General features: G+C 40.7%; 1 protein-coding gene across 1 annotated transcript in view; it reads left to right on the top strand.

The window, feature by feature from the left end:
• The first annotated feature begins 10455 nt into the window (after window positions 1–10455).
• The window catches only part of CDH4 (cadherin 4), a 1142022-nt gene continuing 1139154 nt past the window's right edge, over window positions 10456–13323 (top strand). Inside the window, exon 1 of the mRNA XM_027850675.1 lies at window positions 10456–10529. Within this exon, the coding sequence (XP_027706476.1) occupies window positions 10473–10529 (57 nt within the window). The 5' untranslated portion in view covers window positions 10456–10472. The remainder of the gene's footprint in view (window positions 10530–13323) is intronic.

Below are 13323 nucleotides of genomic sequence, written 5' to 3'. Positions count from 1 at the left end.
TGTTAAAACTTACAGTAAACTGGTAGAAACAAAAGTCTACCTTTGTCAAATTTGGTGGTAGGGGAATTAAAGGAGCCAGCTTAATGTATTTGACTTCAATCTGGTGTGTCATCTGCTAGTTCATACTCACAATCAATTTGGTAAACATGATTTGCTGGAAAATTTGAATTTTAATCTTGGGTCTATACTGGACTAACTTGTTCAAAACATTTAAACTCATTGAGACTATTTTTTTTTAATTTTAAGGAAATAATAATATATACCCTAATGATTTTAGGGAGTTTGGTAGAATAAATTGAAAGTCCTTGGAATAGCATAAAACAATATCAAAATAGAAGGCACTGTAGATCTATAAGGTCTGACAACTAAGCCATCAACAGAAATGGAAGGAGGGATTTATTGGTAAATTGTTAACAACCTGCTGTCTGAAAAAATATGTGCATACCACGATAACACTATTAAGTTCAATCTGTATTATTGCCATTTTTATCACTTCCTTAAGTCTTAACAATTAACAGAACAGTAAATCAAACTTTGCTTTGTAGTATTTGCCAATTTCTGAATTGTAAATGCTCACATTCAAAATTTAACAATCAACTCTGATGCCTGTACAAGCTTGTTACCCCTGAATGGAAGTCTCATGATGCAATGGAAAGAGCACTGGGTTAGATATCAGAAGACCTACCTGAGTTCTGTTCTCGGCTTTCTCACCAACTGAAACTGGGCAAGTTATAACCTTTCTGACCTCAGTTTACTCATGTGTAAAACAAATATCTCATCTTATCCTCATAACAATACTGTAAGGTAGATGCTATTATTATCCCTGTTATACAGACAAGGAAACTGAGGAAGACAGAAGTCAGTGATTTGCCCTGCATCATACTACTGATGTCTGAGGATAGATGTAAACTCTGGTTTTCCTGACTCCTAATCTGGTTCTCTATGTACTGTGTGATCTAACTGCCTTGACAAAACTAAGAACACAACTTTTCTGACTCCAAATCCAGTGATCTTTCAACTGTATCAGCAACTTTCCTATGATCCTTTTAGTTTTAATCTTCTCTGATAGAAAATCAAAGGTGTTTTTGTTTTGTTTGTTTCTCCTCTGTGGGGTTCAGTCTGGGGATGTCCTTGTAAGAGGAACAGGGGCTCTCAGCCCATAATTCTTTCATCCCTTCAAATATAATATCTAATGACCAGTTGAAAGTTATGAATAGCTCCAAGAATTTGAATCCATATCTTGTTAATCCATTCTGTAACTCCTCTTCCTATTTTTCAACAAAGATTTTTGTCATTGGGTTTACCTTGTCATGATTAAGCTGGAAAAAATTTTCTGGACTTTAGTTATCCAGTTTGCAAAGTATAGAGTCCATCTGTCATTTAGTCAGTGGTCAGTATTTCTTCCCCATTCCTCCTGTCATTATAAATGCACTATATTACATTGGTCACCTCAAGTTGCTGGCTTCATTTTTTAATTTGGCATATAGTCAAATAGGAGTTATATTCATATTTTTCATAGGACCGTAGACTTTCAAAGTTAGAAAAAAAAACCTTAGAAGTCATCTAGCTCACTGTTACTCCTCTCATTTTACAGATAAGGAAGCCAAGGCTCAGAGAGAACAAGTGATTTACTCAAGGTCTAGAACCCAAGTGATTTAGCTCTCAACCCTGGGTATGTTTCACCAAAGATGCCTTTTAAATTATATGTTTAACTGTAATTCTGTGACTCATTGGATTCTTAAGGCCTCAGTTCTCTTATATATAAAAGATTGGGGTTTGACTATGTACTTCTCAATGGTCCCTTCCAATTTTAAGATTCTATGATTTTATCTCTGTAGGGAGTTTCAATAAAACCAAATTTATCCATGATATTTTTGTATGTGTTTATTTATTTTGCTTGTCAGGAATCCTCTAAAAAACAGAAAGTAAGTCAGACAAGATGTAAGATTGCAAATGAAGTTTTGATCACCAGCATTTACACAATGTGTGTTTTCCTGCTCCTAACCTTCTTCCCCTTTTGTAGCCACAGGTAGGAAACAAATAACCTCAGAAAACAGAGCAAAAACTCTGGGATCTCAAGATAGCCTTTCTTTAATTTCTATTTCCAGATTTGTTCTTTTCCTCTGACAAGTTTGATGTTTTTGATAGCTTCCTAGTTTGAATTCTTGTTGGGGAGTTCTCTTCAGGACTGACTTCCTCTGCTCTGCCACATTGATACCCAAAGGTTCTGAATACCAGAAAGACCTCTCTCAGAACAATGGAGTAACCAAGCTAGCAAGATAATGTGAATAGCTCTTTTTTCTTCTGTTTTTCTGCTTTTGGCTACATTGATTGGTATATTGGTAGAAGTATCATTTTTGTTTCAGTAAGACCTAGATTCAAGGTTCAAGTTCCAGTTCAGCCAAAAACCCAAGGTATGCCTTAGGTAAGCTATATCACCTCTTGGGGCTGCAATCACCTCACCTGAGAAAGAAGAGCATCAGTCCAGGTGAACTTTAAGGCCTCTCATGGCTTTACCATGAGGCCATGATATTCTACGTCCCTTTATATTTACCAAGACTTCCACCACTGTCAGTGGAAATAGAATGTTGCTATTGAGGAGGAGTTTTCATATCAGTTTCATTGTCCCAGCTATAAAGTTGCCATTATCACCAGTTCTTACGAGGAGGTACTAAGGAGGAAGATTTACTATAATGCATAGTTGTATGCAATGGAAAGATACATGGTGAGTGAAAGCAGAGTGCAGCATGTAACCAGCGAGGAACTCATAAGTAGAACAATAGTAAATGATGTTACCAAAAAATTTTATGGGTGATGTGGCAAGAAGGGATAATAGGTGGATAGCTAGAGAGCTCCATTGGTACCCTCCTGATATTGGTAGACTATGAAGGTGTCTCACACATGAGGTGAAACCTCTATATTTAACTTTTGGGATGACATGAATGAAAGTTGCTCAGGATGGACAGGAATGAATAGATCATGATTTGCATTGTTGGAGGAAGGTTCTGAATCTAAGAGATCACAGGCCAATTTGACTGTGTGTATATGTTCTTGTGTGGAGTCAGATGGCCACTGGCATGATTTCTGCACTGCTAAAGTACATTTTGGTAACATGGCACAGTGGAGAAAGCAATGGACTTTGATTAAAAATCCTAGTTCTGTTGCTGATTAGCCATGTCCTTACCTAACTCACTTAATCACTTTTAGCTTCAATTTACCCCTCTAAAAAAGGAAAAGAGGAGAGAATGGGGAAGAAAGATTGGACAATGTTAAGTCTAAAGGTCCCTTCCAGCTCTAACATTCTGTGATTCAACATCTTTTGTACTTTTTTACATGTCACCTCACACATCTACTAACCTTCCCTCACTCACATAAAAAAATCTTTGCTAGTTGCCTATGCCTTTAGTATAAAATTTTAAAATTATGCAACCTATGATTTAAGGCCATCACCAACCTTTCCATTACATGGAAAATCACAGTGGATATAAAGAGGACATAGAATCTCATGGACTCACAGATATAGAGAGTCATAGTATGTTAAAGCCACCAAGGACACCAGACTAGATGAAATTTAAATTAATTTTTATCAATTAACAAAATTTATTTTCTCTCCCACATATTTTTACACCTACTGGAAAAAAAGAAAAGAAAATCAAAATAGTTGTAACAAATATGAAATCAAACAAAACAGATTCTTCAATTTCGCATGTCCAAAATATGTTTTCCATTCTGGACCCTGAGTCCATCACTTCTCTGTCAGGAGATGGACAGGATAGTTCATCATTGGTCTTTTGGAATGGTAATTGGTCACAATATTGATGTGAATCTTTAAGTCTTTCAAAATTGTCTTGAAAATAAGTTGTTCTTATAAGTTGTTCTCATGGTTCTGATCTGTATCCATCCATGTGTCTTCCTGAGTTTCTCTGAAACCATCTTTTCCTTCATTTCTTATACCACAATAATATAACATCATATTTATATACCATAATTTGTTCAGCCATTTCTCGGTTGATGGGCACTTCCTTAGTTCCAGTTCTTTGTTACTACAAAAGGAGTTTCTATAAATATTTTTGTTCATGTGGGTCCTTTTCCTCTTTCTTTGATATCATTGGTTTCCTTCAAGGATGAAGGATAAACAACGACAATGACAACATCAAAGGGGATATAGGTTTATTACTGAGTGAAAGGATATGCACAATTTAATAACTTTAGGGTCATGGTTCCAAATTGCTTTCTAGAATGGCTGAACCAATTCACAGTTATATCAATAGCTTGTTAACATGCCAATTTTTTTCTAGTCCCTTCAATAGTTGTCATTTCCCCTTTTTGTCAATTTTGCCAAGTTGATCAGTGTGAGATAGAACCTCAGAGATGCATTTCTCTAATTATTAGTAGAGTATTTTTTCATATGACTATAAATAGTTTGAATTTCTTCCTCAGAAAACTGCCTTTCCTATCTTTAACCATTTTTTTATTTGTGGAATGGCTTTTATGCTTATAAACTTGAATCAGTTCCATATATATCATGAAAATGAGACTATTATCAGGGAAACTTGCTATAAAGATATTTCCCCCCAGCTACCTGCTTCCCTTCTTCCCTGTTTTGGGGAGAAGGGGGCATTGGTTTTGTTTGTTTGCAAAAAAAAAACTTTAAATGTTATGTATTCAAATTTAACAATTTTAATTTTCCATGATACCCTCTATCCCTTGTTTCGTCATGGACTAGTTTTATCCAAAAATCTGAAAGGTAATTTCTTCCTCATTTCTCTAATTTCTTTATGCTGTCACCATTTATTTTTAAATCATGTATTCATTTGGAACTTATATTAATTTATGGCATGAAATATTTATCTATACTTAGTATTATTTTTTGTCAGACTGCTTTCAAACTGTCCCAGTATTTTTTTTTTTGTCAAATAGTGAGTTCTTTCTGGAGTTATCTGGAGTCTTTGGTTTTATCAAACATTATATTATGTGGTCATTTTGCTTCTGTATGTTATCCACTTAATCTATTCCACTGACAGACTTTCTATTTCTTAACCAATACTAAATTATTTTGATGACTGGTAGCTTTGCAGTGTAGTTTGAGATCTCATACTGCTAAGACCTTTCCTTTCCACTTTTTTTTCATCATTTCCTTTGAGATTCTTGACCTTTGGATCCTCTTCAGGGCTTTAGCAGTTCCTAAAACTCTTGAGTACAGACTGAACCAGATTCATATGTAACTGGGGAGTGTTTAACAAAAAAATTTAAGTATAATAAAACACAGATAATGTTAATTTGTAGTTTTCTAAGTCAATATGCAACCCACAGGGATCTATTTCTACTTGAGTTTGACATCACTGCATCGAGATGAATTTAACTTTCTCCTAGGTCTGAAATGGGTTCCCTTTTCATGGCAAACTTATAGAATTTCTAATTATCCTCAAAGGACAGCTCAGGTGCTACCCTCTGCATGAAGCCTCCCCTGATCTGGCCAGTTGTAGATGTGCATGTATGTATGTATGTACATGTACACACACACATATATGTATACAAATGTATATATGTACATTTATACATATACCCACATATGCACACACACATATGTATATATGTTTATAGATATACAAAGGTGTATATATCTAAACACACACACACACATATCCTGATCTGCCAGTTATATATATGTTTGTATATATGTGTGTATGGACAGATAGATAGATAGATATATAAATGATAGATTTTTTTTTTACTTGTATGTGTAACTGTTGTTTCCCCTAAGAGAATACAACTTCTTTGAGGACAGAACTGTTGCCTTTTTTCCATGTGTTCTCTGAACTTACCATGATGCCTGGCACATAGTAAGGACTTAATAAATGTTGACTTTAATTTCCAGTTCCTTTACAACATTTCTTTCCCCTCCATTCTTGCTACCTCTAAAAAAAGGAAATTGAAGAAAATGAAAACAAACAAAAAACAAATAAAAAGTCAGGGAAAAAATAGTACTGATAAGAATATCATAATTTTCTTCTAAACTATCACTCTTCCCAAACCCAAATCAACAAGTAGTAGACAGAGGGAGAAAAGAATCTTATACTCAGTGAACATCTGTAGTCCAATTAAAGTCAACAGTTTACAGGTGTTGAGAGGAAAATACTCCTACTTTACCCTCACAAATCCATTTTCTTAATATCTCTTAGGAACAAAAGCACACTTATCTCTAGGGCTCTTTAAATTTATGCAGAAATGCCAACTTCTTCTCAGTTCCTGTTGGTAAGCCAGTCCAAATGCCACAGTGGTAGAGGGAGCTCAGGTAGAGCTCACAGAGGCCTTCATCAGTGCTAGGGGTACACGTAACAATGCATACTAGCTTCTAAGATAATAATGCCATTTACATTAAATCAAAGCCTGCACCAGCAATACACCTAAGTGCCTGCTATTGGCATGGCATTATATAGTAGGTTCTGTGGATAAAGACAAAACTGAAAAAAAAAAAAAGTCACTGCCTTCCAGGAACTTACAATCTATTCTGGCATAAAATCTGTAAGCAGAAAAATAAATTCCAGATCATGGGATCATAGTAGAAGAGCTGCTAGGGAAGCTATTTCTAACCCCCTTGCTTTTAGGAATGAAGAAACTGAGACCCAGAGAAAATTCAATGATTTCCCTAAGGGGAAGCTGTGAGTAGAAGAGCACACAGGTCCTTTGGTTTCAAATCCAGTGCTCTATATTTCAGAAAGGAGAGAAAACTGACAACTGAGGGATCAGGGATGACTTTCAATGGGAGGTGGTACTTGAGTGAACCAGGAAGGAATTCAAGGATTCTAGGAAGTATACAGAGGATGTGCAGGTTGGGGAGGAACAGTCTGGGAAAAGGGCAGGTCTAGAACTCAATACTAGGCTTCATGACAAGAATGTAAGGTTGCACATTTTCCTCTCACCATCCTTTGAGAAGGAAGGAAACAAGCATTTATTAAGAGTCTACTTTGTACTATAAGTACTATTATTATTCTATTTTACAATTGAGGAAACTGAGGGGAATAGAGGTTAAGTTACTTGCCTAGGATCCATAGCTAGCAAGTGTCTGAGGCTACATTTGAACTCAGATCTTCCTGAATGCAATGGGCAGCTAGGTGATGCAGTAGATAGTGTAGGGTCTGAAGTCAGGAAGACTCATGTGCTTGAGTTCATATCTGGCCTCAGACACTTACTGGTTGTGTGACCCTGTACAAGTTACTTGGCTCTATTTGCCTCAGTTTCCTCATCTGTAAAATGAGCTGGAGAAGGAAATGGCTATCCACTCCAGTATCTCTGCCAAGAAAACCCCAAACGGGGTCATACAGAGTCAGACATGACTGAACAATGACAGTTTTTTAACTTCAGGACTAATGCTCTATCTACTGTGGCACCTAGATATCTCTGAGTTGGAAAAAGCAGAAGGAGACGTGTGAATAGAAAATAGATATTTATGTTTTTTTAAAAAGAACATAAGGAATGGAAGGAGAATTAAAAAGACTTGTATGAACTGTCATAAAGTAAAGGTCCAGAAGCAGAAGAACAATGTAATCACTGACAACAACAATGTAAATTGAAACAACATTGAAAGACAGTTGAATTGATTAATTATGATGACCAATCTTGACTCAGAAGAACAGAAATAAAACACACTTCTCTATAGAGAGAGGTGTGAAGGATGTTATATATGTTGTTAGACAAAATGTTAGCAGATTGGTTTAGCTTTGGTATAAAATAAAAAAGCAGCAATGAAACAGTAACAACAATAATACCATTAAATAGGAGAATTTAAATCTGTTGGATTCTCATCGTTAAGAAGGGAATAACATGTATTAAGCACCCGTTGTGTGCCAAGCATTGTACTAAACACTTAACAAATACCTCATTTGATCCTCACAATAACTCAGCAAGGCAGGTGCTATCATGATCTTTATTTTAAAACTGAGGAAACTGAGGCAAACAGTTCAATGACTTGCCCAGGCTCATACAGCTGAAGTTGGATTTAAATTTAGGTGTTCCTGACTCTGGGCCCAGTCCTCTATCCACCATGCCACCTATCTGCCTCAAAGAGGCAAAATAAATAAATAAGGAGAGGGCCTAGTCTTTGATCTGTGAATCAATCAACAACCATTTAGTAAGTGCTGATTATGTGCCAGACATTATGTTAGGTATTACCCCTTCTAGGAAACATTTCATTTCAGCTGGGATCTTTAGAAGGTGATGCCTTAGCAAAAAGAAACAGCTCTGTAGATGAAACTTTTTGGTGCTAAAATAGGCCCATAGTGAAGCTGTGAACTATACCAAAGGCTTGATGAGACATCTCAAACAAATAATTATGCCTAAGACTTCCTTAGAAATTTTAGGGCATTCTGCCCATTTGTTGTTGGAACAACTTTTTCCCTAGAGAGATTGCCCTGGTTTTGTGTTCATACATGCTAGAAACTTGTTAAATTGCATCTTAAAGGACCACTGCATCGGTTATGTAAACTAAATTATAATCTATTGATCTCTGCTTATACTGGCCTCAGGATACAAGACATGGGTGGTTTAAGGGTGGTGCTAATATGAATCAGAAAGTTCAGTCAGTCTCATCAATGAAAGGTAGAAAAATATTATTGATTTTATTTTTCTAGTTTAAGCCTAAGTTTCTTTTAGAAAGCAACAGTATTTCACATCATCATAGCACCCAAGGGTCTGAAATGCCTCATTTTCTTCTCCTAAACAGACCCAGAAAAAATCCTCATTTCACGAGTTGCACAAATTACAAATCTTTTACACTTTGAGTTATCTAAATCTAAGATCAGAATCCCAATCTCTAGAAGTGTAGTAGTTTTAACCAGCAGGCTGCATTGCTCAAGAGTTTAAAAAGAGAGGAGAGGGGAAAACATTCACAATTTTTCAGTTTTCTTCTACAAATTTCCTCTGACCTTGGGACCTAACCATTTGATTCAATCTTCTTTTCCCTCCTTCTGCTGAATATTTTTTAACTAATGCATTCTAGACACAAATCTCCTGCAACATCAAGACAAAGAAAACTCAAAAATATCTGAGCGAATGAAGCCACTTTTATCTCCTTAGAGGAAACACAGACACAAACAGCTACTCACTTTTGGAGCCCTACATATGTTTCACTTGTAGGCTAAGATGCCTCCCCCTCCTCCTAGGTTCACAAATCTCTCATCCAGAGCAAATGTAGTCAGGTCTTCTGTCCGAACCGTCTAGCAGCTTTTTTTTTTTTTTTTCAGATGCGAATTGACATCTCGCTTCTCCCCAAAAACGCAAAGACTCTTTCTTGGCTCCTTAGTCTTAACATCAAATACAGAAACAAAATCCACACAATCTCAGCTCTCGGCTGGAGACTGGGAACAGTGTAAATGCCGAGATTTAACCTTACAGAGGTCACCCTATTCCCAAAAGTCCTGCAGCTGTGAAGTATTCCTTAGCTATTGTTTCTTCAAGTAAATGAATGAATGAGCGAACAAATAAATAAATACTAATATGCTACATAGTCATCCAACTAAAGAGCAGCGGGCGGATGGTGGTATTAATTCATTAACCTCGCTTGTTTTTTTTTTATTTATTATTATTCATTCATCTCTTGTGGGCCTGGGTCATTTTTTAGCATGATTAAAGACAGTAAGGAGAGAATATAGAAAACATCTGTCCCTCCAATAACAAGAAGTCACCCTTCTTTTAAAAACCCTTCCTTTCCCCTTCCACCCCAAGGTAGCACTAGTGTTTCTGAGTAGGGGTCCCTCATTATTTTTTAATATTGCTGCCTCCAGTTCATCTGCATCCAGCCAACTTTCCTAGCACAAAGAACCCGCACCTCCCGGACCTGGCATTAGGCTCCTTACGCCCCCTCCCCACCCTCCTTCTGTCCACTCGCAGGTGCGAAGGAAGACTGAAGAAGGCTTCCTTCTCCTCTCCATCCCACCTCGGCTTGCGACGTTAAGGGCAAGGGGCGAGACTGTAGGGGTGAGACCCTAGGTGGTCGCGCAGGCGGCTACTGCGGGCTGGCGTTTGAAGGCTCTGGAGGAGGCTGCGTGCGGCTCCTTTAAGGCTCCCTGTCAGTCGAAGGCGAACGGGGCCGGGCTTGAGGGGCGGGGATTTTGCTGGAGCTGCACGGAGCGTGTTTCACCTGCAGTTCAGACTAGGCGGAAAAAGAGGAGCGGGCGGCAGGGAGAGCGAGCGCGCACGCCAAGGAGAGACCGAGAGAGGGAGGGGAAAAAGCAGGGAGAGCGAGCGGGCGAGAGACAGCAAGAGAGTTGGGTTCCCCAGAAGGTGGAGGCAAGGGACCAAAAAGGTGGGGGTGGCGGGAGGGGGTGGGGGGCGGGGACCGGGGATTGCGCTGCCGGGCTGGGAGCCGGGAGCTGGCGCGGGATAGCGGCAGCGGCAGCAGCGGCGGCGGCGGCGGGGGCGGCGGCGAGGGCAGCGGCAGCGGCGCGTGCAGGCGCCCGGGCGCAGCGGGGAAAATGACTATTGGCTCCGGAACTCTACTTGTACTGCTGTCGCTCTACGGCTCGCTCCGGGTAAGTTTCGTGCCCCGCTTGGTCGCCCGCAGCTGCAGCTGGAGAGCGGCTAAGGGTCCCTTCTCCTGCTCTGCTGCCTCTCACTCCTGCTTCTCCACCTCCTCCTCTTCCGAAGCCTCGGGCTCTTTGGGGTGCAGAGGGGAGGCGGTGGCGACCGGGGGTGGCGCAGGCTTCGCTCGCTTTCTCTACGCGCGCACACAAACACACCACACCGCGCACACAAACACACCACACCACACCACACACACACACACACACACACACACACACACACACACACAGGCACACACATACCCTATACTGTATGTCCTTCTGAGTGCGGGTGTGTAGCGGTGTCTCGCGGCTGAGAACGCTGGCACGCTCTCCAAAACACACTCACACACCCTCACACAGACATGCACAGCCTCCTCCATCCATCCATTCATTGGCGCTGGCAGCCCCCAAGCCCCTTCTGTCTCTTCTTGAACTGAAGGGCTGTTTGGAAGCACAAGGCAGGGGAGGTTCGTTTGGTCTGGCGACACGGAGCTGGGTTCTCTCTATGTGTATTACCACGCTACCTACAGCTGAACCAGCTAAGCCTATTTCCTCTTCCCCATCATCAGCTCTTTTGGGCTCGGATGCACGGAGCCAGCCGATGTCTCGTAGGGGAGCCAGGGCGGCTGTGGAGTTGGCGAGCCTAGCCTGGAGCTGGGGATGGGAGGGAAGGAAGGGTTTGGCTAGCATCTGGAAGAGGAAAGTATCAGTGTAGGGAGGGGTGGTGGTGGTGTAGATGTGTGGCGGGGTTCCAACTCTGCTGCCGCTTGCTTTGGGCTTTGCTTAGATGGAACAACACAGTCTCCGCTCAATTTTCAGGAAATATATAAATAAATAGTATTTGCAGGTGAGTATTGGCATACCTCTGGGGTTCTTCTTCAACAGGCACAAACATACCATTCACATATACTCCCATAATACCCAAGACCCCACAGGGCAATTTGAAGCTAGAGTATCTTGTTAACTTTAGAGCCTTTTGGCTTCTTGGCTGTGGGAGGTTTTGAAGCACTCTCTCAACATGGGAATATAGGAGTCAGGGTCAGCAAGGGATAGTGTCCCTTCCCACCTTGTTCTGCGGTTCATCTTTGGAAAGATGCTCTTGCTTTTATTTATTTTAAAATCTGTGCAGGTAGCAAGGACTCCATATGGGGAACAGACTTGGACTTGGTCCTTTCTCCCTCTAGTGTTAGATGGGGCCATTCTACCCCCTTGTTATTACTTGCACTCTTCTCCCTTTGGAAGGGGGTGTCTTTATTCTTCCCTACCCACTGCATAGGAATTGGCATGGGTCAGTATCACTGCAGGTCTAGTGATCCAGGGTGGGGGTAGTAGGTTAAGATAGACTCTAACCTGTTCTGCAGGTTTGGGGAATGTGTGGAGGGAGGGCAAAGACCTAGAGATCGTCCCAGAACAGAGTGGATCTGGGGGATATGCAAAAAGTCTTGTCTCTAGAAGGAGGTTCCTAGCATAGCTTTTAAACCTCAGAAATAAACAAAAGAAACCAGTCGTGATGTTTGTTTTCAGATCAGGGGAAGGAAGGGCCTGGTGTGAATTATGTACTCACAACCGCTATCTTTACAGGGAAGAGCTGGGGCTAAACTTTGTGCTAGCGTGTAATAGCCCTGGCAACCAACTAAGGACTTTGGGTGTGCCTTTGGTTTGTTTGGCAAATGAGAAAACAGTCTCCATACTGACATTTTAAGGGGTGTGTGTTTGGGGGGAGGGTACACTTAATGCCTCAAGTTCTACCCTGGATGTGTGGTTAGTTAGGGAAGTGGGAGGAAGAGACAGCATCTGGTCCTTTAGTTTCCTTGGCTACCCTATCCTAGAACTGTCCAGACCCTCCCGACAGCTTCTTCGGAACTCTGCCCATCTTGTCAGAGACAGCTGAGGTCTGGGGAACTGGCATCTCTCGCAGCTGGAATTGGAACAGAAATGACAGTGATGATTTTTGTATATTGTAAAATCAAAGAGGAGGGGTGTTTGATGCAGTTAAAGAAATGCCTTCCATAAGAGTGGACTTCCATATTTGCAGAAATATTTCTCCTTACATTGTCCTTTCCCTCTAATCTCTTTAAATGCTGGAGGGGTGTGGGATAAATAAGTCTCCTTTCTGATGATTTGGCCCTTGTCTTCACTACACTGTTTCTTAAGAAAACTATTGCTTACTACTCTCCTCATGCTCTGTAGCATCCAGATCAGATCAACCTGGCTCTCCAAGGGAAAAGAGCTATAGGGGTCAAGTTCAATAAAGAGCCTGCTGATGCTTTTCTTTCCTCTGGCTTCCTAGATGTGGAGATGTGATAGAAGTCCCTCATGGGGGTGAGAGTATGGGTGGTGAGGAGAGCTACTACTTTGAATCTGCCAGCAGGTTACATCCTCTGCCTCCTTTAAGAGAAAATGCAAGATTATTGACAGCATTCCCATGCAACTTGGGACCAAACTCTTGAGTGTCTGTCTACCTGTCTCCTTTAAGTGATAATGCCCCATCTAGAAAGTTTTTTTGGGGGGGCAGGAATGGAGGGGAAAGCATGATTTAGAGATTTCTGTTCATGCTTCTAGGACCTTCAACCTTCCCTTCCCCTCGTAGTTTCCTGAGCCAGAAAGTGTTGAGTATGAATGGGGTGGGTCCCTAAGTCCCTTGGGCCTCTGAGGAAAGAGTAAACTCCAAGATTGCCTGCAAAAGTGTGCCCTCCCCAGTCTCTCTTTTACTCATCACTGAGATCTTGAACCCATCTGATCCAAGTCAGGGGAGTTCCTA

The sequence above is a fragment of the Vombatus ursinus genome, unplaced genomic scaffold, assembly GCF_900497805.2.
Source record: "Vombatus ursinus unplaced genomic scaffold, bare-nosed wombat genome assembly UNPS02000580.1, whole genome shotgun sequence".
In the NCBI taxonomy this organism is placed as follows: Eukaryota; Metazoa; Chordata; class Mammalia; order Diprotodontia; family Vombatidae; genus Vombatus; species Vombatus ursinus.
This window is presented reverse-complemented; position numbering and strand designations above follow the sequence as displayed.